At 44.7% G+C, this 26455-nt stretch overlaps 1 protein-coding gene across 1 annotated transcript; it reads right to left on the bottom strand.

Moving 5' to 3' along the window:
• Nucleotides 1-2027: 2027 nt before the first annotated feature.
• Nucleotides 2028-12129, bottom strand: Catsper1 (cation channel sperm associated 1). Its single transcript, XM_021264560.2, has 12 exons — nt 10716-12129; nt 9403-9612; nt 8629-8742; nt 8324-8474; nt 7955-8046; nt 7708-7848; nt 7533-7596; nt 7313-7385; nt 7157-7217; nt 5267-5333; nt 2294-2417; nt 2028-2177 (listed from the first exon to the last, which is right to left on the bottom strand). Exons 1-12 carry the CDS (start codon nt 12025-12027, stop codon nt 2136-2138), a joined length of 2451 nt encoding a protein of 816 aa, XP_021120219.1. The 5' UTR covers nt 12028-12129; the 3' UTR covers nt 2028-2135.
• Between the last annotated feature and the right edge of the window lie 14326 nt (nt 12130-26455).

Below are 26455 nucleotides of genomic sequence, written 5' to 3' on the forward strand. Positions count from 1 at the left end.
ATTCTCCCATGTGCACACACACCACACAAAGTCACAGGTAGATCCAGGCACCACAGAAGAACTACGGAAACCACCACCACCCACCAGTTGGCTATGCAGAAGGCCAGGCGAACAGAGCAGAGGTTCACCCCAGAGACATGACCTGGAGATATGCAGCAGACCCCAAACACCCAGGCTGGTGCCCCACGTGCCACGCCCAGAGGTGTTCCTCAGAGGCAGCAGTGGGTACCCATGCCAGGGACAGGACACAGTAACCATATGTGTTGGGAGCCCTGGATGTTGGCAGAGTCAGGCTGGGGCCAGCAGCACAGGGGTGGCATGGGGAGCACCTCTTCTGCCGTTCCTTGCTCTCCATGCACCTTCCCTGCCAAGAGAAACTTCACACACACTACCATGCCTTCTGGGCCCCTGCCCAATGCTTGGTCCCTAAGGCCCTGCCTGCTGCCCTCTGTAGGCCACATCTGGGGCTTTTGTTGCTGCCTTGGTAAGTGTTGCCAAATAGGAGGCTCCAGCCAGGGACTAGCAAAGGTAAGTGGCAGGAAATGAATGCTTGTTGAATGAATGTGTGAAATCTTGTGGTGAGGCGTGGCCCAGGGATGTCTTCTTAGTGACTTCTCCACCTGTAGAGTCTGTGCGCAAGTCTCTGATGGCATTTCCTCTGCACCGTCCATTCCTGGGCTCCAAGCCAGCTGGTGCCCTTGGCCATTCCAGGGAGGAGAGAAGCTGCTTGTGTCCTGAGGCCCTGTGAGCTGGCTGCACTGCTGTCTGGTCCAGCCCAGAAATGTGTGTGTGTGGGGGTGGTGGTAAAACCATCACACCCTGCATTGGTCTCCACTCAGGGTGAAATAGTTGTAGCTGGTGGAAGAGTCCCAACCTAGGATGGGGAGTTCTGGGCTCCGACCTGGGCTTGACCATGGCCCAGAGCTAGGTCTGCAGTGCCAGCACAGGCCAGTGACCCACCACCAGCCTAGTGTGGACATGGGGCTCTGGGCACCCTGCCTAGGCTCAGGCTGTAAAGTAAGGGATTTATCTAAGCTCTATACCAGGGAGGCTGGGATCAGCCTTCAGCCTCATTCCCTGTGGCCCTTTCTCAATTGCAGTTGGTTCTTCCAACAGGCCCCTACCGGCACCCACCCCAAGTCAGAAGGACTTAAATATCCTCCCCCCATGCCTCATCCAGGTTCATTAGTCTAACTTCAGGCAAGGAAGGGGTTGGCAATGACCTCTGATCTCTGGGTTCTTTTTTTGTTTTGTTTTGTTGTTTTCAGACAAGCTCTTGCTATGTAGTCCAAACTGGCCTTGAACTCACTGTGTAGCCCAGGCTGGCCTTGAACTTGGGGTGATCCACCTGCCTCAGCTTCCCAAGTGCAGGGATTATAGGCGTGAGCCATAGCTCTTGACCTCTGGGTTCTTGATATCCCTGCTGGATTGGCATCTTTATTTTTTATTTTTTTGGTACCAAGGATTGAACTCAGGACCTTGCACTTTCAAGGCAGGCAGCAGAACCACTGACCTAAATCCCCAGCCCAAGGATTGGCACCTTTATACCAGATGATGAGATCCTGGGTTCTGAACCACATTCTTGGAACTTACTGGTCCCCCAGTCCATGATAACCTGGGCTATTCCTGTCTGTTCTTTTTCACGTGACCCCTGGGCCAGACAGGGATTTCTTCCCTAAGTAGGGTACTGCCCACTGCCCCTCCTCCCCAGCACCGCCAGTTCTTGAGCCCAGCACATTTTTTGTATTACTTCTCTGGCTGCTGCTAATGCATTGTGGGTCCAAGAGGGAATCCAAGAACAGTCTTTTGTGCATGAAACTCATACACAGCTTCCCTTACCCTATGCTTCAGCCCAGCCAGTGAGGACATATGGCCATCTGGTTTGTTTTTTATTTTTTAAATTTTGAGATGGGGTCTTACTAAGTTACTAAGTTGTCCAGGCTGGGCTTGAATTTGCAATCCTCCTGCTTCTGCCTCCCAGAGTGTTGGAATTACAAGGATGCACCCCCATAGCAGTTTCCATTGGGGTTTTAAGACTTTATTGTAATGCCAGGCTGGTAAGGGTCCAAACAATCCAATAGAGTTGGGTACTTGTCCAGACCCACCATGGCAGACAGCTTGGCAGAGGCTCATGTCTACACCTGATGCTGCTCTCCAGGGTCACTTCTTGAAGTCCTCTGGTGGGAAGAGGAGTGTGAATAAGGCAGTGCCAGCCCTTGCCAATACCTTGTGACTGTTACTCGTTGTGACTTCTGGGCAAGGTCTTTTCTCCCTTCTCCTCCTCCCATTCTACCTGGCTCACTTTAAATGTAGTGTCAACAATCTCATCAATGATACGAGCTCCAGAAGAGAACTTTTGCCGGTGGTGCTCCAATCTAGCCACCAGCTTCAGGAATGGGGCCTGGAACTCCCACTGCCTGTGGAGAATGGGGTGCGCAAAGCTGGGCTGGCTGGACTGGTTTGACTTCTGGGTCCCCCAGAGCCCTCCACATGGTTCTTGCCAGTTTCCCCCTGAAACTTACATTACCCAAGACCTGCATTTCCAGTGTGTCTCCTTTTCTACACCTCAAAAAAATCCCCCATGTCTGCCTGAACCACAGACGCTTCTGGCATTTCTCTACCCTCCCACTCGCCCATTCCTCTACTTACCCAGTCATGAACTCATCTGCTTGCCCCTTCATCTGGCCCAAGCCGCTGCATTGACCCATTCAACAATCTTCCCATTCAGTCATCTTCCCGCCCATCCCATCACCCATTCACCTTCACCTGCCTCTCTACCCGCTCACCATTCCCTCCGCCCACCACCCATCATCTACAACTTGACGACACTGCACTGTCTGTCATCCACTAAACTCCCACCCACGCACCCATTTCCTCACCAACACTTTTGTTGACTCCTTGGTGCTTATTACCGCCCCCCCCACACACACACTAGAAAAGACCAGGAAGGTGCTCCAAAGATGGAGAGACAAACAGGAAATAGGCTTACAGAGCCCTTAGAGGGCCAGGGATTTAGCTCAGTGGTGCCGCCGCCTGCCTCACAAGCACAAGATCCGGAGTTCGATACCCGGTACCAAAAAAAAAAAGCCCTTAGATCCAGACAACCAGCAACATCTGTGGTTCTTGCAAACATGGGGTGCTGGCTGGGGATTTAGCTCAGTGGCACTGCACCTGCTTCACAAGCACAAAGTCCTGAGTTCAATCTCCAGTACCCAAAAAAATGGGGTGCTGAGGGACTGCAGGAGGGAAACAGCCAGCACTTCCAGAGGGAGCATTATTGACCCGAGTTGGAACATGGGAGGGTTTGCCAGGCCTGGGCACAGCTCTCAGTGCACCCAAGGGTGAGAACCACAGGGAGCAGAGCTGTGGACCTGGGCAGCTTGGGGAGGCCTCTAGTGAGTGTCAAAGCAAGGAGCTGGAGAGGAGGAGCCATTGTAGGGGTTTAAACTCAGGGAAGGAGGGAAAGCCAAAACTACACTGAAAGACCACTCTTAGCGGAGAGACCAGTGGGGATGGCATCCCCAAGGAAATATGGCAGAGATGCCAAGAGCCAGACCACGGTGGTGACCCGGGCCCTGAAGGATGAGCAGCAGAATGCTCAGGGAGGTGGCATGAGCTGGGACTGGAATTGACTATTCCTGGTCACCTGAGCCTGGCATCAGCATCCAGGCAGAGAAAACAAAGCAGGCAAAGGCCTGGAAGTAGAGACATATGTGTCATGCTTGGGAAGAATGTGGGCAAAGAAAGAGTGGCAGTAGCTGCGATGATATGCGGGAGGCTGGCACACGCCTGACCACGCAGGACCCTGAAGGCCGGCCCACGGAGCTGGAGCTGTTGCGCGGAGCTGAGCCCAGAGGATGACAGCCCTCGGGCCTGGCCCGCATGCTGGTCTGGAGCCAGGCTGGAGGAGCTTGGGTGGGAGCAGCTTCCAGAGAGAAGGATCCCAGGGAAGCCTGGCCTGAGGGCCAGGAAACAGGAGCTCATGTCAAGGACCCACTCCCGACATGAGTCCCATGGAGGCTGACCATCTGGCCACCAGACTGCTACCCAAGCTGTGCCCCCAGCCCTCATCATCCTTCCGCCCAGTGCAGGTCTGTTCAGTCTCCTTGGCCCAGGAGAGGCCCTTAGAGGTGGGACCCCACAGACAGGGATGGAGTCTGCATCCTCTTTGGGTTCCTGGGGTCCGCACTGAGTGTGGCCATGACAAGGGCCAAAATGCTTCTCCAGCAGAGAGAGCGGAGTCCCTGGCCCTGGGGTGGTCTTCGTGGCATGGCAACTCTAGGTGAGTGGGGGTCACTCACGGTCTCTGCATCCCAACTGTAACAGGCAGACGAGCCTTGGCCTGCAGATGTCCAGTGGGCAGCAGAAAGCAGTATGAAGCGTGGCATCTCTGCCTTCATTTCATATCTGTCTCCTTTATTACCTTAAAGCTCTGGGTTAGATCTCTGCTCATCTCTGCCTATAGGCATGTTAATCAGTTATCCACACTGTCTCCCTAAACACTACTAATATAAGCTTGATTAGTGCTAAATCTACCTGGCCTATCTCCTCTCCCTTCAAGACTAAGGACACCAGGACAATAGCAACTGATTCTTAGAATTTGTAGGGACATCCAAATGCCAGTTTTCACAATGTCTAGTTCCAGTCTCCCTAGAGCAATGCCTAGAGGTCTCTAGTCATTGTCCTAAACATGCAGTCACCTGGGATTCCAGGAAAAGCAAACCTTTACAGATCACCAGTGATGAGGTCACCTCCCCAAGAAGTAACAATTATCTCCCAGTGGGAACCCAGGCTGCCCCTCAAATTGGCCGCTCAAGCGATGATGGCTAAGTAATGGCCTGAGATAATGACTGGCCAGACCTTGACTTGACTAGGATTACTGATGCTGCCAGCTCTGCAAACCCCCAACCCTTGCCTTTTTACTGCTTTTTAGAAAACCGCAATGAGTCTGTCAGTCTTGAAGTTCTTTATCTGTCTTCACAGCATGCCCATGCTCATTAAAACTCCATTTCTGCCCTTCATTGCTGCTCATCTCTCTGAGTGGCATTTTGGAACAGGAAGCCAGGTGAGCTTGCTCTGTTGGGACCCCAGGGGGACCTGGAGCTTTTGCCCTGAAGCTCTGGTAATATATTCACCACTTTGGAAGTAATCCTTATCACTCCATCCAGAGAGACAGCAACACACCTTTCCCTCCCTGCCCGCCAGCCCACCACAGCAACCAGACCTCTTGACTTAGACCTGAGGCCTCCCCTCCCTGCCTCCTCACTTCTCAGTCACTGTCCCAAACTTCTTCATGAACTGCATGGTGTCCTCACTCTTCACCTCCTCAGGCTCTGGATGGAAAAAAAGGGGATAAGGGTGGGGTGGGAAAATGCCTGGATTTGGAGGGAGCAGAGGAACCCCACTATCATGAGGTACACAGAGACGTCTTAGGGGACTTAATGGGGTGCTTCTTTGGGCATGGAGGGTATAGTGGTTTTGTTTGTTTATTTTTGTGTCTAGCATTCATTCTTTTTTATTTATTCATCATGATTATTATTATTTGATGGGGTGCTGGGGATGGAACCCAAGACTTTCCACATGCTTGGCAAGTGCTCTACCACTGTGCCATATCCCCATTCTTCTTCTAGTAAAAGTGCCAGTTTGCTGGGTGTGCAGGCCGATGCCTATAATCCCAGCACCAAGACAGGCTGAGGCAAAAGAATTGAAAGTTCAAGTCCTGCCTGGCCAAGTTAGCAAGACTTTGTGAAGAAGGAGAGAGAGAGAGAGAGAGAGAGAGAGAGAGAGAGAGAGAGAGAGAGAGAGAGAGAGAGACAGAGAGAGAGAGAGAGAGAGAGAGAGAGAGAGAGAGAGAGAGAGAGAGGAGGAAGAAGAAGAAGAAGAAGAAGAAGAAGAAGAAGAAGAAGAAGAAGAAGAAGAAGAGGAGGAGGAGGAGGAGGAGGAGGAGGAGGAGGAGGAGGAAGGGGAAGAAGAACGGGAAGAAGAAGAGGAGTAGGAGGAGAAGAGGAAAAAGAAAGAAAGAAAGAAAAAGGAGAGAGAGTGAGAGAAAAAAGAAAGAAAAGGCTGGGGATATAGCTCAGTAGTATTAGAGGACCCGTGTTCTATCCCCAATACCAAAAATAAAACAAAAGAACAACAAAAACACCCAAAAAGTGTGTCCTAGTTTTCCCGAGGAGCTGCCCCCTCCTCCACCATTCAGTTCATGTTGTTTAGCTAGGGTTGGTCTTTCCCTAAGATCCCGGAATTCATAACTATGGAATCACAGCCTACAGTGATTTATTCAAAACTAAGCAAGTAATTTCACCAGAACAAAGGAGGCTCATCGCTGGGAGTTTGTTGGGACTGCTGGGAGAAGAGGAACACTTTCTCCTGGGAGGGTTAGGAATGGCTAAAATGTAAGGACCCGGGACTAGAGTTGCAGGTGACCATTTTGCCACACAAGGAAAGAATTGCTCTAAAAACAAAACCACTCAGAGGGCTACAGAAAGATATAGAAGAGACTAAATTCTGATCATTATTTGAGTCCTGGATCCAGCCATTCCCGAAAGCCCCTGCACCTCTAATTTGCTAAGTAATTGGGGCCAATTAATTTCTTCTTTTGCTTAAGTTATTTCGTACTGTTCTTGATGGAAAGTGTCCATGAGGGGCCCCTGCTGGTGATTTTAGGAATGGGATTCTGGAACTGAGATTTGAAAGTCCTGGGGATCTTTAAGTCAAAAGCAAACCATCTGGCTCAAAATCAGTGCATCCAGAAAGCCATGTGTGTGAAAAGAACCACACGTACAGAGAACTTCATTCTTATAGACTCTCAGTCTGTGTCAAATGACTCTGGACAAGTGTGTGTAACCTTGACTAAATCACAGAGGCAGTCAAAACCATCCCATGGAAGATAAGCTGCTGTGAACTTAATAAATTACTAACAGAAATGGTTTAATGAATAATAATTTGGCTAATTGGTTATTTTGCAAGTGGGTCTTTCAAGAATTAATGATCAATTTAATTGGCTTTCGGGGAATTGTTGTTGGCTCCTTTGAACCAAAGTTCAAAATGCTGAAAGTCCTCCAGCATCTCAGATTCCAGAGCGCTAAGACTGGGCCTGGGAGTCTGTGTCTGGTCATGAAGGAGGCTGGGTGGAAGGAGGTGGGAGGCCCCATACCTGTTTGATTGAGCTCCATTAGGGAGTCATCCAGCAGCTTCTCATGGATCCAGGCAGTCATCTGGGGAGAAGAGGGCTCAGTCCAGCTGGAGTCCCCTGCCCCCATCACTGGAGCACCCTGGGCCTGCCTGTTTCCCAGTCCACACCACTTGATACCTCCTGCTTCACTTTCTCTTCATCTCTGAGCAGGGCCATCTGGAAGTTATCCACCAGAACAGCGGTCAACAGGCTGGGCGAGGGGACAATGAGATGCACTTAAGGAGGATGCTGGAGGAGAGGTCCCAGCACCCTCTGGAGTTCATTGTGGCATGACAGGGTTCCCAGGGGCTGGATATGGAAAAAGGGTGGAGGCCGGGCAGCAGAGCAGGGTCCTCACTTGAGGAAGATGATGTTTTGGATGAAGATGTAAATCATGAGAATGGGGATGATGTACCAGGCACCTGGGAGAGGGCAGAGAGGTGGTCAGCCAGGCAGCCGTCTCCCGTCCCCACCTCACCCCTGCCCCACATCACAGGTGGGGTGGGGTCTCTGAGTCCCTCCCCTCAGCCCACCCTGGGCCCGGCTGTCCATGTAGATGAGGGACCAGTCATCCAACGTGAGCACGGTGAAGAGAGTGAACATGGTGGTGAAGAAGTTCTCAAAACGCCAGGGATCTGATCTTCGGAACAGTGTCAGGATCATAGAGAAGAACACTGGCTGTTCAGGAACAAACCAGGTTCCAGTCCCCTGCCCCTGTCCCCCTCTCCTGGGCCTATCCCTGCGCCCCGCCCCCCATCCCAGCCCCATGGCACAGGATACAGAGGCAGGAAAATATGAGGATGAAGATAGTTATGATGGACAGCAAGGAGCCGACCAGGGTACCTGTTACTTCTTTGAGGCTGGTCAGGATTCTGTGAGTAAAGGTAGATAGGAGACTAAATCAGGGTGGGCTGGGTAAGGGTCTGTGCCCAGCAGGGGTGGGGGTGGGGTGGTGTCCTTGATTTGCCAGGTGACTTGGGTGAGTCCTGGCACTTCTCTGGAACATAAAGAGATGGATCATGATGACAGATCCCAGAGGAACACTTTCCCCCTTGAGCAGGTCACAGTGGATCCTTTGGGAACCCAAGCCTGTGTCCCCTCTTCCTTTGACCTCCCCACACCAGAACAAGCAGCCATGACCACGCAGACCTGAGCCTCCGTACGATCCGGATGGCCCTCAAAGCCCGCATGATCTTTAAGACCTTGAGAATCCGAAAGAGGCTGTGGTTGTAGAAGGAAAAGAGGGAGTTGACTTGCATAAGCAAGAAGTCCAGCACGGCCATGACCACGACGAAGAAATCTGAGGGTAGAGGGTGCCTGAGCAGGGATGGGACTGGTGGCCCTAGGCCCAGACCCATAGGCTCCCAGCACCAACACCCAATCCCTGCCCTCTTCCATCCTTAGCTCCCCCGGGACAGTTTGGTGCAAACCACCTCAACCCCATTCCCACCCACCTAGATTGTTCCAGGGATCATAAAAATACTGCAGGCCCAGGGAAATGATCTTGAGCAGGGCTTCTATTATGTAGATGCTGAGGAAAATGCAGTCGAAGGCCATGAAGTACCACTCTGTGGGGACACCAGGAGCTCACTCAGGACCACCACCACTACTGAGGACCTCCCCCTCACCAGAGACCTCACACAAGCCCAAATACCTAGACTCTCCCTGGTTCTGCCCCAAATGGCTGTGTGACTCAACTGCTCTGACCTCAGTTTTCTTGTCTGCAAAATGAGTATAATAACAGTCCATTTGACAAAGTGAGCTTTAAATGTATTTAAACACTTTTAAAGCCTTTTACTTGGGTGAGTCCTGGCTTAGCAGAGATTCTGGAACAATAAGTATGTGACAAGTCCTTTCCTTCATCCGAACCCACTGTATTTTAGTACCAGCTTCTCCTGGCTTTCTACTCTCACCCTTCCTGGGTCTCCTTCTCTGGGTTCCCTGACCATTTTAACAAACCAAGGGTTCTTGGTACCTGTTCCACCGTCAGGAGCATATTTAGAGCTGATGCGCTACCTGGTGGCTGATTGTGAACAGCACAGCCTCCAGTCCAGGGTGGGTCTCTGGCTGAACTCTCAATACTTCTCCCTGGCTAATCTCTACTGACACTGGCCAATGTCATCAACTTCCAGAAGTGAAGATCAAGTGAACCAAGTTATATAAATCTCCTGGCATGGGATCAGGACAAAGGAGGCCCTAGAGCCACATCAGGGGCCCCTGGCTCTTACCACCCCTGATCTTGACTTCTGCAAAGGTCTGGGCCATAAGCATGATGATATTGAGAAAGACGATGAGGAAGATGAAGGTTTCAAAGACCAGGGACTGTGTCAGACTCCTGATAATTGTCCAGGGGCCCCAAAGGAGGGTTCTTAATTTCTCACTCAACCGTTGGAAGATGTTCATAGCGTGCTTCTTGTGGGCCCGCTGGGCTCGGCCCCCTGTAAAGTGGTCAGAAAGTCACGTCTGTGCAGATGGAAAGTGGGGGACCCTCAGGCACCCTCAAAGACTGGATCAGGGCTCATTATCATCCCTGGCTGCTGGCCACTATCTAATATACCTCTGTACTAGTGCTGGTGGTAGTCCTAGTGCTTGGGGCCAATCCTGACCTCTTCCATCCCAGGGGCCAACTTGTTTAAGATCTAGAGTTAGCCTGAATGGATCATGAGGACTCCTTCCCCTACACCTCCATGTCATTTTTCTCCACATGGCAACTTATTTATGAAAAACCCAACCCTCCTCACTACTCCATCCTCATGGTGCACTCTCACTTTCCCTGTAAGATCCTGCTGAAGCTTCCCTCCTCCTGGCTGCTCTTTCTGTGCACATCCAATAAGACATTTACTCCTCTTTGCTTGTTCATGAGCTGGTTGCCATGTTTATTGAACTCCTAGGAGGCAATTCTGGGAGATTGTTAGTTAACAGCCAAGGTCCTTCCCTGCTCTCAGATAAGGCCCTCATTCAGGAACTAGTTCCCATGTCTGCCCTTAGCAGCTCACAGTTTAGTGGGGGAAATGTGGACACATAGAATCCACAGAAGCAAATATTCTGACATAGAAAATGACAGGCCCCATCACTGGATGGCTCGTGATTAGTTAAGTGACCCCTCTCTGACTAAGGATTGTGCTGGATTTTCCCACAGACAGTCAGGACTCAGGCAGGCCAGGGCACCCATGTTTGACAAGAGCCTCAATATTTGAGAAGCAGGAGCCAGGGATTTAGCTCAGTGGTTCCAGCCCCTGCCTTGCAAACACAAGGTCCTGAGTTCGATCCCCAGTACTGCCCCCCCCCCAAAAAATTGAGAAACAAATGTAAGCGTGAAGAATAAACGAAGAAACATCTCATGGTGTGCAGAGGTACATAATTCAAGGAATAAAGGATGGGCTGAGGAACAGTGGGAGAGTGAAGAGCTGATAGAATATACTCATGCCAGCTGGGCCAGGCCTCCAGATCTGTAGGAGGTTAGTGCAGAGCTTGGGCTAGATCTGCATGAATTTGGGTGGGGAAGTGGGAGTTGGGCTTTGGAGACCCAGAAAAGACTCACTTTTTTGTCTCTGATATTGCTTATCTTCAGACCAGCTTTCTGAGTCTTTAGAGGAAGTGTCCTGAGGATGAACTTTGTTGGAGGCCAGAGAGCCACGTGAGCGAGCTCCAGTGTAGGACTGCTTGCTGTGGGGCAAGCTCTTGGTGAGCTCTAGATGAGGAGTGGAGTCAGTTATGCTGTGGGGCTTGTGTGGGACAAAATGTTGAGAGCTGCTCCTGCGGTAGTCCCTGTAAGAATTGCTGTGGAGATGATCATAACGATGTGCACTGTGGTGATGCTCCTGGTGGTGATGCTCCCGGTGATGGTGGTGCTCACCATGGTGGTGCTCTCCATGGTGGTGGTGCTCACCATGGTGGTGATCTCCATGGTGATGGTGCTCACCATGGTGGTCCTCACTGGAGCGGTGATTGCCATGATAACTTTCCCCGTGGAAGTAAGGTGTGCCATGGTGGTAGGACTCCTCAGAGGGATGTTTGAGAAGTCTCTCTCCATGATGAAGATGCTTTCTGTGATGGTGGGACTCATGAGGATGGAGTCTGTTGTGTTGGTGGGGTTCATGATGCTGGGACCCACTATAGTGGTAGTCCTCACTGTGATGGTAGGGTCCACCAGAGTGGTAGGAATCTTCATGGCGGTAAGAGGGACTTTGGTGATGGATCCCACCATGGTGGCCATACTCACCGGGGTGTGGTAACACACCAGGTAAATGGAATCTACTAAGGTAGGAAGTCTCACCATGTTGGTAGGACACACCAGAGGATTGGTGGTGTTGATGCCCACCATAGTAGTGATGCCTGCCATGGTGGTGGGGCCCACCATGGTGGTCTGACTCAGTGTGGTGGTGGGGCCCATCGTGGTGGTATGACTCAGTGTGGTGGTGGGGCCCACCATGGTGACCCCCAACATGGTGGTATAACTCAGTATGGTGATGAGACCCACCATGTTGTATCGTACTACCATAATGGTGTTCATCATCAAAGTGGTCTTCACCATAAGAATGGTGGGAATGGATAATGGCAGAGGAGTGAGCCCAACCAAGGCATGTGGGATGGTGGGATCTGTCATGAGGATGAGCCTTACCATGGTGGGAATGGGGAAAAGCACTTTCATGGAAGTCTTGATGGGATTCTCTGTGATGCTGGGACTCACCATGGTGATGGCCTCCTCTGAGGTGAAGGGACTCATAAGGATGGTGGGGTCTGTCATGTTCTGGCCTGTGGTGTAGGAGTGATGAGTAGGATTGAGAGAGTATATCCAAGTTGTTGGTGTTGTGCTCATTTTGAGCCTGTTCAGTCATCGAGGGTTCACCCATCACTTTGCTGGGAACCCTGGAAGGAAGAGAACTTAAGAATTGGCCCGTTTCTAGGTTTCCCTTCTCTCCTAAGCTAGGTCAATGGCAACTGTGTGGTTCTTGGAACTCTTCCTCTCTGTGATGTCACCAGCAAGCTGATGGATATAGTTATCCCATTTTACAGATGGGGGCGGCGGGGGGGGGTGACTCTGAGAGTATAAGTGAGTTGCTCTAGGAATAAAAGCTTAAAATCAGTACCAACTCCAAAGTCTCTACTTGTGACTATGGGCTGGCTTGTCTTCCTCCTGAAATCTACTGTAGAGTTTATCCTACACACTCAACTCACTTGTGCACAGCACAGTTCTGGAAAAGTCTAGGTTTCTCCTTTGACTACAGCTTCTTCCTTAGTGCTTGGTCCCAGCCAAGTCCATAGTGGCACAGGGCACTGGCTTCCCAGGGATGGAGGAAACACAGTCCTTCTCCTCAAAGAGCTTCCTCTCTGGTGCCCGAAGCAGATAAGACAGTTTGTGATAGGATCACTTGTTGTCCCACAAACCTCTTCTTCCTGAGCACAGAGACTCCCACCTAAGTGCGTCTTTTTTCTTTTTTGTAGTGCTAGGGACGGAACCTAGGACTTCGTGCATGATAGGGAAACACTCTATAACTTTGCACTAAGCTACATTCCCCCATCCTTTTCTATTTTTTACTTTAATATTATACTGGATCTTGGACAAAAGGCCAAGAAGATATTATTATTATTTTAAAATTTTATTTATTTATTTTTTGGTACTTGGGATCAAACTCAGGACCTTGCACTTGCAAGGCAGGCGTTGGCACCACTGAGCTAAATCTCCTGCCCAGATATTATTATTTTTTTATTTTAAGATAGGGTCTTGCTAAGTTGTCCAAGCTGGGCTCAAACTTGTGATCCTCCTGGCTCAGCTTCCTAGAGTGCCAGGAATAGAAGTGTGAGCCACCATGCCCAGCTCTAGAGCATCTCTTACATGTAGCTGTGGCTAAACAGCAGGAGCAACCCTTGGGTCTTGGGTTTTAATCACTAAGCATGTAAACTTCTGACTCCTCTTCCTGCTGCCTGGCACATGGATGCCACAAACAGTTGGGCAGGGTTTCACCTAGGCTTCTGCAGAACTATGGAATCCCTGGAGACATTGCTAGGCCAGGTGTTCTGCATTGCGATGAAAAACAAAAGCCTTGTGTTTGAACTTCGTTGATCACAAGATGTAGCACTTTCTGTGAAGGACAGTCATCAAGCCACCTCCAAAACCATTTGTTAGAGGTCACACAGCCCTATGTGGCAGCAAACAGTGGGATTAAACTCAGTCTGTTGAGTTCTTTCTCCATTTTAATGTGAAGTCAGAAAGTCTGTGGATCATTTGTGAACCTGCAGAAAAGATGAATCCATAGCCTCTAAGCATCCTCCCAACCTCTCTTTATGCACCCACCACTGACTTATGGGAACAAGCAAATTCTACAAGTGTGGTAGAACAATCAGAGGCAAATTTCCTTCTAAAGAAACTAATTTTTCATGATGTGACTCAGTCATTTCCCTGCTGTTTTGCAGTTGATGTCACCACAATACAACACAAATTGTGCAGGAGTGAATTGTATTGTGAAGATTTCATAATTTTTAATTATCTTTTTCAATTTTTTATTACCTTTTATTATTCTTATCCTTTATTATTTTTATTATCTTTTATTATTTTTAATTATATTACAATTTTTTATTATTTATTTTTAATTTTTTGGTTTTTTTCTTCTATTTTTTTTTTCAGGTACCAGGATTTGAACTGAGGACCTTGCACTTGCCAGGCAGGTGCAGCTCCACTGAGCTAAATCCCTGGCCCTTTTTTTTTTTTTCCATACCAGAGATCAAACTCGGGACCTTGTGCTTGTGAGGCAGGCAGCGAAACCATTGAGCTAAATCCCCAGCCCTAGCTTTTTATTTTTAAAGTCATACAGTATTCAGTAACAAGTCTAAAAAACAAGTTATTTGATAATACAGCCTATTGCCTGGCAAAGGAATAGTCCTATAGTTGATGTCAGCTTCCTGTCACTACAAAATATCTGTGATAATTAACTTATAGTGAGATAAGGCTTATTTTGGCTCATAGTTTTAGAAGTCCCAGTTCATGATCAACAGGCCCATCTTATTTTGGACTTGTGGCATCATGGTGAGAGGGTGTGGCAGAGCAAAATCTTTCACATCAAGAGCCAGAGAGCAAAGAGAAAGAGATGGGAGTCCCACAATCCCTTTCAAGGGTACATCCCCAATAACCTACAGACCTCCCACAGGGTCCCACCACTTCTCAAAAGTGCCACCCTGGGGACCAAGCCTGGGGACCAACACATGGGTCTTTAGGGACTTCAAGATTTAAACTATAGCAGTTGGTGAGAACCAAATAACTAGCCAGTATATAAAATTTGAATAAGTGAAATTCTAGTGTAAGATGCAGTACAAAAGAGTTAAAGTTTCTATTCTTAGAATAACAACTTACTTATCAATGAAAACATATTATATGTTGCTCAAGAGGTTTTTTTTGTAATAAGCTTAAAAAACAACAGTTTCTTTATTCAAGCTATTGAGTCAACAGAATCCATAAATAAATGCCATGCTATAGCATGAGATTTGTGAATCATCAAGAAAACTTCAGATTTCCCAAACCAACAAACAAAGAGCCAAGATAAATTTAACCTTTCTGCATATCTATAGTCAAAAGCCCTGTCTTGACATTTGTCTTGATGATTCCCATCAACAGTTGGCTCCGTAAGAATGTTTACTCTTCTTGTAAAAAAAAAGCAAAACAAAACAAAAAATCCAAAAAAGCCAGGAAACAAGAAAAACACACTGTTTTTTTCACAAAGATGTGTTGGTGTCAGAAACTCTTAGAGATGAAAAAAATAATGCTGCACTGTGGTTAACTGTGGTTAACTTTATTAAATAAAGCCTGGCTTACTTGAAAGTGTTTAAAACACTACATGATATGGTCAGTAATTCCACTGCTGGGTAAATGCCCCTAAAGAATTTAAAGTATGGACACAAACAGATATATGTACACCAGATTCAGAGCAGCATCAGTCACAATAGTCAAAGGTGGAAACAACACAAATGTCCTTTGATGGGTGGGCAAATGCATATAGTGGAATATTATTTAGCTGTTTAAAAGGATATTTTTGTCAGCATCAGATTTATTTATTTTCTAAGTATTTATCATAAACACAGATTAACAGCCAGACTAACAGGCCAAAAACATATAAACACATAAAACAATGATACTAAATCAAGGTACACTCTTAGATACTTTGGGCATCTTGGACTACAATAACGCTTCTGTTTCTCTCTTTTTTTTAAAGAATATTTTGACACATGATACATCAATGAACCCTGAAGATATTATGCTAAATGGATAAGCCAGACACAAAAGAAGAAATATTGTATGACTCTATTTAAATGAAGTATCTGGAATAAGCACTTTCATAGAGATAGAAAGTTGAGTACAGTGCCGCTGCCTGCCTTGAAAGCACAAGGTCCTGAGTTCAATCCCCAGTACCAAAAAAAAAAGAAAGAAAGAAAGTTGAGTACATAGCAGTGGTACTATGGGCTGGGAGAAAAGGAAAATGAGGAATTACTGTCAAATGAGTACAGAAACTCAGTTTGAGATAATTAAAAAGTTCTAGAAGTGGATAATGGTGATGGATACACAGCACTATGCATGCATTTAACAACACATTAATGCATGTGACTGTATTTTTATTTATTTATTTATTTTTGATACTGGGGATTAAACTCAAGACCTCAAGCTTGCAAGGCAGGTGCTGTGCCACTGAGCTAAATCCCCAGCCAATGACTGTATTTTTAAATGGTTAAAACTATATATATATATATATATATATATATATATATATATATATATATATGGGGCTGGGGATTTAGCTCAGTGGTTTCACCACCTGCTGCACAAGTGCAAGGACCCGAGTTCGATCCCCGGTACCAAAAAAACCCACCAAACTATATATATATTAGCACTAGTGGGGATTAAACATAGGGCCTCACACTTTCCATCTCACCCTTTTTAGAGTTTTTATTTAGAGCCAGGATTGTGCTAAACTGTCCAGCTTGGCCTTGAACTTTCAATCCTTTTGCCTCAGCCTCCTGGGTATCTGGGATTACAGAAATGTGCCACCACACTCAGGTAAAATGATAATTTTTATTTTATCTATATTATATCATAATCCATTTCTTTTTAATATAAACAAACTGAATTAAAACATAGAGGGCACAGAAATTTCCTACCACACACGAAAATCTTATGTCTAAGTGTTACTGTGTAATGGCAGGTACGGTCTAGGCTTTTGTGTATGACAAGCAAAAAATTGCCAAGTGTACAACCAATAGCAAGCAGCTACATTTATTGATGATCACAGGAAGTTGTGCTCAGGGCAAGTCTATGCCTACAAAAGATATGGCACGACAGAAAAGTGGTGCTGGGGTGATAGAAAAGCAAAATTACTGCACATGGGTCATAGTACACAGAAGCAGCAATAGCAACAGCCCTGATAAATCAAGCTTTTGGAATTTAAAGGAGATGCATGTCAGCCCAAGTGCCTCCTCACAAGTCTCTAGGTATGATTTACAGGAATGGTTGACAGGACGCTGTGCCAACTCAGGAGCTCTCAACACCCATGTTTGTCCCAGAATTCACTCTGATCTTAACGACATGCATGACATGTAGTACATATTTATGAACCTTAATGAGGTAGGAGTAGGGTGAAGATGACTAAAGGTCAGGGGAAGATACACATGTGTTCTTGCCTAGAGTATCAAAGATCTTCTGAGTTTTTGTTATTTTATTTTCTACCTCTCTTAGGACAATGGAAGTATAGGGAAAGGCAGCTTCTAGGCAGGGAAAAGATAGGATATATTAAAAATTAATGGGGAGCTGATTACACCCTTGTAATCCCAGCATTTGGGAGGCTGAGGCAGAAGGATAGCTGGGAGCTCAAGGCCAGCCTGGGCTGCAAAGTAAGTTCAAGGCCAGCCTGGGCTACATAGCAAGACACTGTGTCAAAAACAAACAAACAAACAAAAGGGGGAATCTTACTAAAAATAGCTTCTGCCTCTAGAGCAGATTAGATTAGAATGGAGCAATTAGACAAAAGAAAGAGAAACTAGACAGAGAGGTGGCCCGTAACACAATTACCATAAGAATTTATCAGAAAGAGCTAACAAAGCAAAGAGGAAGCCAAAATCATAAAAGACCAGGAAAACCAGCCCCCTCACCCACCTCTGATAAAATACAAAGGAGATAAGGAGCAGCCACTTAAGGAGTTTTATTTAATATGTAAAAGACACCCCCCCCATACACTCATAGTTATAAGTGTATTCTCACTTTAGCATCACTATACCTGCACCAGATACACACAGCTCCTTTACTTAATTTCTAACTCTCCGCTGCCATATGAGGTTCCCCCCACATTTATCCATCACATAAGGGCATGAAGAAATCAAACAGCCAAAATGAATGTAGACAGAGGTGCTCAGGTTAGGATCAAAGACAGCCAGAGAGCCAATCAGATGGTGACAACTTCCAGGCGGCCACATGAGTGATGGGAAAGATCACTAGTCCTAAATTTTTTTTTCATTAAGTTTATTGGTACATTTTTGGTATAAAATACAGTTACTTTCATCATTGGGATCTTGTACCTTTACATGATGTATCTTGGTTCTTAATTTTTTCCCCTTCCCCTGCCCTCCCTTTCCTATTTGCAAAGACTTTGTTTCCTTTTTTTTCTTTTCTCATAGTTTTTCTTCTCCCTTCTTTCCTTTCTCCTAACCCTCCCACTTCCCCTACTCCTTTAGACCTTTTCTCCCTATTACACAATATCAATTATACATTTTTAAAATTACAGTATCAAAATTTAGAGGACATTACCACAGATTTTACAGAATTTAAAAGGATATAGGAAGCATATTACAAAAATCTTTTTTGAAATAAATTTGACAACTTCTAAGAAGTACCTTGGAAGACAAATTAATGAAACTGACTCTGGAGGAAATATAAAATTTGAATAGTACTTATTAAAAAAAGTATATTCCTAGCTTGAAAACCTATCTATATGACAACAACAGGCTCATATACATTTTAACTGATAAATTATATCAAACATTTAAACCAGAAGAAAGAAGAAACACTTCTCCCCTCATTTTAGGAAATCAATATTGTGCTAATACTAAAACTGGATAAAGATAATAGAAGAAAATAGTATGAACATAGATAAAAATTTGTTTAACAAAACAATTAGAAGTCAGATCTGGCAGTATGTAGAAAGTGGTTTTATTATAGGGATGGCAGTGTTGGTTCAGCATTGGAAGATCCACCCCCAAAAGTTATCATGTTAACAGAGGAAAGGAAAAAGCCATATGATCCTGTCAGTAGTTGCAGAAAAAGTATTGGACTAAATTCTACAGCTTCATGGTACAAGCTATCAGAAAACTAGAAGTAGAACAGAACCTTCTCAACAGATAAGCCATGTACTCCATACTTCCAGCATACTTCCAGCCTTATATGAATGGAAAAGATACAGTGCTTTCTCCCTAAGGTGGGGAACAAGGGCAAATATGCCTACTCTTCATCTGTCCATTAAACTTTGAAACATACCCCAAACCAAAATAGTCTGGCAATAAAAAGACACAATTAGAATATGACTGGAAAGGTGGAAGTAAAATCTTTGTATGTAGGTGAAATGATCATCTACAGAGAAAATACTAAGAAATCTCTAGGAGCCCCTAGAACTTGTATTTGAATTTAGCAGGATTAGAAAACACAAGGTATGTATAAAAATTCAGGTCTATATATACTTGCCATAAAGGAAGAATTGGATATTGAAATTTAAAAGTTATGTAGGAACACAAAGGACCTAGAAAAGTAAAAAGAAAAAAAAACAGTGTTGGAAGACATTTATTATCTAATTTTAAGATTTCCTCTAAAGCTACAGTAATCAGGGCAGTGTTGGCATAAGGAAAGACATATAGATCAATGGAATAAAACAGAGAATCTAAAAATAGAACCACACATATATGGTCCACTGAGTTTTGAAAGATTATTTACCATTAACATTTTATAGAACATTGGGCCAGGGATTTAGCTCAGTGGTTCCACTGCCTGCCTTGCAAGCACAAGGACCCGAGTTCGATCCTCAGCACCAAAAAAAACCATTTTATAGAACATAAACTCAACACAAGAGCAGAAGAAAAGATAGTGTTTTCAGCAAATGGTACTAGAATACCTGTTATCCATATATAAAAAAATTAACCTCAACCCTTTATTTCTATACATAAAAATAACTTGAGAGGATCTAGGAACCTACATGTGAAAGACTAAAACTATAAAACTTTAAGAAGAAATTATAAGGGAAAATGTTCATAAATTTAGGGTAGGCAAGAATTTTCTAGGATATAAAAAACATGATGTATATGGGCCGGGGATTTAGCTCAGTGGTTCCGGAGCCTGCCTCGCAAGTGCAAGGTCCCGAGTTCGATCCCCCGTACCAAAAAAAAAACACACAAAAAACATGATGTATAAAAGAAAGAAATTGATAAGTGAGATTCCATCAAAATTTAGAACTTTAAATGACATCATTAAGAAAATGAAGAGTAGTCCTTAAGCAGACAATATTTATAATACAAATAACCTAAGACCAGAATATATAAAGAACTCTTAGAGCTCAATAATAGACAACCCAATTAAAAAGTAGACACAAGAAGATGATAGCCAGTACAGATATGTATTAACTTATCATTGTCATGACTTTTTCTTTTTGTTGGATTCTCCCCCTTTGTGTTTAATTTCTTGTCGTCCCTGATGGATTGATTCTGCTGGGCTTCCTGGGGTTGTGATCCTCATCGTCTTTTTCTAGGATAATTGTCTAAAATTTTTTGGAGTGCTGGTTTGGGACTCATGAAGTTCCTAAGGTGCTCTTTGTCATGAAAGTATCTTATTTCACCATCAATTTTGAAAGATAGTTTTGCAGAGTACATCAATCTGGGTTGGAGGCTGTTTTCCTTTAGGGTTTGAAATACTTCACTCCAGCCTTGAGGGTTTGCATTGAGAAGTCTGCTGTGATTCTGATGGACTTTCCTTTTTATGTGATTTGTTTCTTTTCTCTAACTGCTTGTAGAATTTTGTTCTTCTGTTGGGTTTCTGGAATCTTAACAATTATATGCTTATGTGTAGATTTTTTTTTTTTTAATCAAGTCTAGTTGGAGTCCTATATGCCTCACTTATCTGTATGTCAAGTTCTTTCCCCCTCCTTGGGAAGTTTTCTGCCATCACTTCTGTGAAAAGTTTTTTTTATGTCATCTGTACTCTCTCCTGTTTCTTCATTGCCTCTGATCAGTCTTACGTTATTCTTCTTTGCATCATCAAGCAGCTGCTGGATTGATTTCTCATGGTCTCTTACTATTTTAAAGCACTTTTTCTTTTCCTGGTCACTAATTGCAATCTTATTGTCTATGTCTGAAATTCTGTCCTCACATTGGCTCATTCTGCTGCATAAGCTTTCAATGGAGTTTTAAATCTCCTGGAAATCTGTTTGTATCTGTTTTATGGATTCCATTTGTTTCCTATGTTGGGATTCCATCATGTTCCTCAGTTCCTCTATTTTTTTAATCTGTGTTTTCTCTAGATTTATTAATCATGTCTTGCACTGTGGGCACAATCTCTGCTGTTATCTGAGAAATTATTTCTGATTTTAGTTTTTCCAGATCCTCTTTTGTTGCCAGTTCAGGGAGTCCAGGTGGTTGCATATCAGAGTGTCCCATCTCATTTCCCTTTGGGGTTGCTTTAGGTGCTCTGGAAGTCTGGTTTTGAGACTTGTTTACATGTCTTCTCATTTGGACTGGAGGTGGGGGGGTGGGTGGGGGGGTGTTGCTGGGGCCAGCAAGGCTCACCTCCAGTGCACTGAGAGGGTTGGTATGGCGGCCTGGAAGCCTCCTCCTGGGTGCTGGGAGCGGCTCACCTCCTGTGTGCTGGGGGAGGGGGTGGTACAGTGGCCCAGAAGCCACTAGTCCTAGATTTAAAAGAGCTGAGGACAATCATTTTCTAATCCTCCCTACTCTTCCAGAGTAGGTGTTTATCTTCTTTCTTCTTTCTTTCCTTTTTTTTTTTTTTCCTGGAGACAGGGCTTTGCTATGCAGTTCAGACTGGGCTTGAACTCACTATGTAGCCCAGGGTGGCCTCAAACTTGAGGCGATCCTTCTGCTGGGATTATAGGTGTACACCACCACTCCCAGCAAACAGTCTTCTTTTATTTTAAATTCTGCTTCTTTAACTCATTACTGTTGCTGAGTTTAGATCCCAGTATATCTTAGTTACTTTTCTCTTGTTGCTGAGACAAATACCTAATACCCGAAGTTAAAGGAGGAAACCTTTATTTAGCTCACAGTTTGTAGAGGTTTCAGTCCATAATTGGCTGGCTGCAAGGCAGGGTGCCATGGCAGACAGGCATCACAGAGGAGAAACAATTCATAGCAGGCAGAAGGTAGCAAAGCAAGCAAAGGAACCAACAAATGACCTTAGCAGCTTCTTTCTGCCCCTTTTTATATTCTGTCTAAGGGCTACCAGGATTAGGGCAGTGCCAAACCAGTAAGTGGACTGATTTAATATCCTACACCCTTAATCCCAGCATCACACACTCTAAATTCAGCCACCTCTGAAAAAGCACCCACCTGTGACCCCATGAGGCTTTGTGGGGGACATCTAGACACAAGCCATAACATGGCAGGATCTTGATAGCTGCGTGTTCCAGCAGAGCAGTGGCATGGCATTGTGTGGTGTACACCCCTCCCCCAGACATGACAAAAGGAAGAATGGCCTTAGGGTGTTATTTAAAATTAAATGAATAAAAGGGAGTGACTCCCTCAGCTCCATTGTTTCTAACTGTAGTATCAGCACTCTATCTAGCACTTCTTCAAAGGGCCCATTAAGAAAGTACCAGTTTGGCCAGGGGAAGAGGCCTGGATCAGGGCTCATCTTATCTAATAATGAGGGCTCCTCCACTGATTGCCCTCTGATGGACATTTATATGGGACATGAATATCTTCCCATTTGGGGACTATTTTGAGAAGTCACCCACATTCTTTTCTCCTAGATTATCTCAACATCAAATCCCCAACTGTATTTGTTCTTCTGCACCTGGCCAGTTGGTCAGATACTGCTCAGGAGTCCACAGACATCTGTGCCTTAGGCCATCTCTTTCCATGCAACATTTTAGCTTCCATATCTAAGTGGGAACACCTGGTATTTGCCTGTCTGTGACAGGCTTATTTTACTTAATACAATGTCCTCTAGTTCTATCCATGTTGCTACAAACGACAGAATTTAACTTTCTATGGCTGAATAATATTCTGTTACATTTGGTTGCAACCTGAACACTGGAAGGAATTCTCCAATCAGAATTGTGGAAAGAATTAAATTCATGGGCCAGGGATTTAGCTCAGTGGTTCCACTGCCTGCCTCGCAAGTACAAGGACCTGAGTTTGATCCCTGGTACAAAAAAAAAAAAAAGAATTAAATTCATGAGCTGAGGTACATTGTATATTTTATTCATTTATCTATTGATGGATAACTAGGGTAATTCTATACTTTGGCTATTTTTTTTTTTTTTTTTTTTTTTTGGTATGGGGGATCGAACTTAGGACCTTGTGCTTTCAAGGCAGGCAGTGGAACCACTGAGCTAAATCCCTGGCCTAGGACCTTGTGCTTTCAAGGCAGGCAGTGGAACCACTGAGCTAAATCCCTGGCCTAGGACCTTGTGCTTTCAAGGCAGGCAGTGGAACCACTGAGCTAAATCCCTGGCCTGCTTGGCTATTGTAACTAGTATTGCAATAAAAACAAATGGGCAAGGGCCAGGGATTTAGCGCAGTGGTTTCGCCTCCTGCTGCGCAAGCGCAAGAACCCGATTTCCATCCCTGGTACCAAAAAAAAAACCCAACAACAACAAAAGGGCAAATGTCTCTTTGACATAGTTGACAGGTCCCCCAAGTCAGACCCCTGCCCAAGCAGACCTGGTACTTGCATCTACAGGAGCATAGAGATAACCAGAGCATAGAGACAGCCAGCTGCCACCCTGCTGCTCTTACCACCGTCCTGCTTATCAGCCAGCCCCAGGCCCATCACCTATGGGACTCTAAAATTTTCCACCCTCTTGAGCAGTGCCCCCCCCACCTAAAATGCCCCACATAACAGTGAGCACCCTCCTCTCGGTGCCAGTGGCCTATTTGCCCTTGACCCATATGCACCCAGATAACAATAAATTCATCACATCTTGCTTAGACTTTGCCTGCCTCAGTGTTCTCAATTGTGCCTTGGTCTGACCTTACACTAGCGACTTCAATCCCTTTGGATATATATTCAGTAGTAGGATTGCTGGATTATATGATAATTTGGTTTTTTGCTGTTTGGTTGAGTTCCTTATATATTCTGGAAATTAATCCCTTTTCTGCTTAGCAATTTGTAAATATTTTCCCCCTTCTCTAGGTTGCTCTTCACTGTGGTTTCCTTTGCTATATAGCCTTTTAGTTTGATGTAATCCCATTTGTCAATTTTTGCTTTTGTTGCCTGTCCTTGGGATCTTTTTTTTTTGGTATAGGGGATCAAACTTGGGACCTTGAGTTTTCAAGGCAGATGGTGGAACCACTGAACTAACTCCCTGGCTCTGGGATCATTGTTTTTTGTTTTTTTTGGGTTTTTTTTGGTACCGGGGATCGAACTCAGGACCTTGCGCTTGCCCCAGGATCATTGTTTTAAAAAACTTTGCTCAATATACTGAAATATTTCTCCCATGTTTTCTTCTAGTAGTCAGAATTTCAGGTTTTACATTTGTTTTAGATCCATTTTGAATTGATTTTTGGTATATGACAAGAGGTAGATTTAGTGTCTTCTGCATTTGGATAATTAGTTTTCCCAGCACAATTTATTAAGAGATATATATTCTTAGTGCCTTTGTCAAAAATCAGTTGCCTGTAAATATATAGATTTATTTCTGTATTCTTTATTTTGGTGCATTGGTCTATATGTCCGTTTTTATGCCAGTACTATACTGTTTTGATTACTACCACTTTGTAGATTTTTTTCCCCCAGTACTAGAGATTAAACTCAGGGCCTTCACACTGAGCTACATCCCTGGTACTTTTAAATTTTTTCTTTTCTTTTCTTTTTTTTTACATTTCATAAATCACTTTTATTAAAATGAACAAGATCATGAGAAATCAGAGACTTGGTCAGGAGATTCTTCATGTTATAATCATCACATGCCAGAATTTGGTTAACTAGGATCAACCAACAAGACACAGTCTGCATTTGGTTTAAAATCAACAAGACACCATCTACATTTTGAAGAAAAATTTTCATAGATGATTTATTTTCCTCTGCAGTAATTGTTGTAACCCTGGAAGCAAATCCTGTCCATTGTCAGAAAAGTGGTTGACTCAGCAGTTTCTATTTCCTGTTTCACCCTCCCCAACTCACAGAAGCCAACTCACAGAAACTGAATCAGGGGTAGGAAGGTAGTTTCCCAAGACCTGAGAGAAGGAGCGGAGAGGGGAAAGACAAGGAAGAGAAAAGGAACAAAAACAGAATTGAAAGGAAAAAATGGAAGCAACCCTTTTATAAATAAGGAGGGGAATACAGTTGAAGGGGAATGGGGGAAGAAAAGAAGAATCAAGATACACCATGTACAGGTTTAAATTCCCTGTGATGAGTGTGACCATTATATATATCAAAAGAGTCCCAATAAAAATTTTTTTAAAAAGAAATGAGTGAGTGTAAGACCATGGGCCTCACCAACCGCTCCGAGGAGCTGACTACAGTGAGGATCACCTGGGAGGGAACACACCGGACAAATTGAGAAAGTAAAACAGACCTTTATTAGTCTGGCCAGATGGCACCCTCCAAGCACCAAGCTTAGAGAGGCGGCCAGCTCAGAGTCTGAGGTCCTTTTATAGGGGTCACAAGAGGGAACTTGGCAAGAAGTACAGAAGCGAGACATTGGTGGTTAGGGGAGTATTGCAACTAATCTTTACATAGCAGGGATAAGACTATCTTGTGGTTTTTCTTGGAACAACAACAAGTACATTCCAGGAACTTGACATCCCCATGGTGACCCGTAACAGAAACAGACAAGATGGGGCCGTATTACAAAATGGAGTAATTTCTGTTCAGTCTCACAGTGAGAGATTGCACTTGGGGGCATCAGCGAAGGGCTGGAGGACGGAGAGTGTGGGTTGAATAGGAATCATCATCTGTAATGTAGTTTCCAGTGAAGTAAGTAATAGTGACTTCCTTCTTTGGAACTGGTCGACATACAGGAAGACACTCAGATGCCACACGCACAGTGAAACCTCCCACTGACTGCCCTTGATCTTATCTTTGCTTCACCTTCCTTACTACCAGCATTAGCAACCACAGAGAGGGGACACAGAGCCTGTGTGTGCGTGGCTTTTTTTTTGTATATCCTTTTATTGGTACATTTTAGGTGTACAATATAATGACATTCATCATTGCAGATATGCACCTTTACATACTCTCTTGGTCCTTCTTTTTTCCCCCTTCCTGTGCCCTCCCTTCAACCCCTCCATCCCTCCCTATTTACAAAAACTTTGCTTCCATTTTTTCATTTTCTCATATTAATTTCACTCCCTTCTTTCCTTTCCCCTACCCCTCCCCTTTGCCCCTTTTCTTCCTATTTCACATTATCTATTATACCTTTTAGTCCTCATTTACACTTTCAGTTTCTCACACTAGAGAAACTATTTGGTATTTATACATGTGTGTCCTATTTATTTTGCTTAAGAGTATCGCCTCAATGTGCATCCATTTAGCAATAAATGTTTCTAATTTCTCATTTTTGATGGCTGAGTAGTACTCCATTTTATTAAAAAAACACATTTTCTTGATCCAGTCTCCAGTTGATGGGGATTTGGGCTGTTTCCAAGTTTTAGCTATTACAAACTGTGCTGCTATGAACATGGGGGCACATATATCACTGTGGTATGATTCTTTTAATTCTTTGGGGAAGATACCCAGCAGTGGAATAGTGGGGTCAAATGGGATTTCCAGTCCTAGTTCTTTGAGGTATCTCCATACTTATTTTCTTGATTTTGAGACAGGATCTCACTAAGTAGCCCAGGCTGGGCTTGAATTTGAGATCCTCCTATCTTAGCCTACTAGAGTGCTGGAATTTACAGGCATGTGTCTCCATACCCAATATATGTTTTGAAATCAGTTATTCTAATGCCTCCAGCTTTGTCCTTTCTGCTCAGAATAGCTTTGGCTATACTTCTTTTATCCCACAATACTGGAGACTGATCTCCGGGCCTTTACTCTGAATTACATCCCCAGCTTTTTATTTTTTATTATTATTCTTTTTTAGA

This window comes from Heterocephalus glaber, unplaced genomic scaffold (assembly GCF_053883595.1).
Source record: "Heterocephalus glaber isolate CG9 unplaced genomic scaffold, H.glaber_assembly_v1.0 deba00000594, whole genome shotgun sequence".
Lineage (NCBI taxonomy): Eukaryota > Metazoa > Chordata > Mammalia > Rodentia > Bathyergidae > Heterocephalus > Heterocephalus glaber.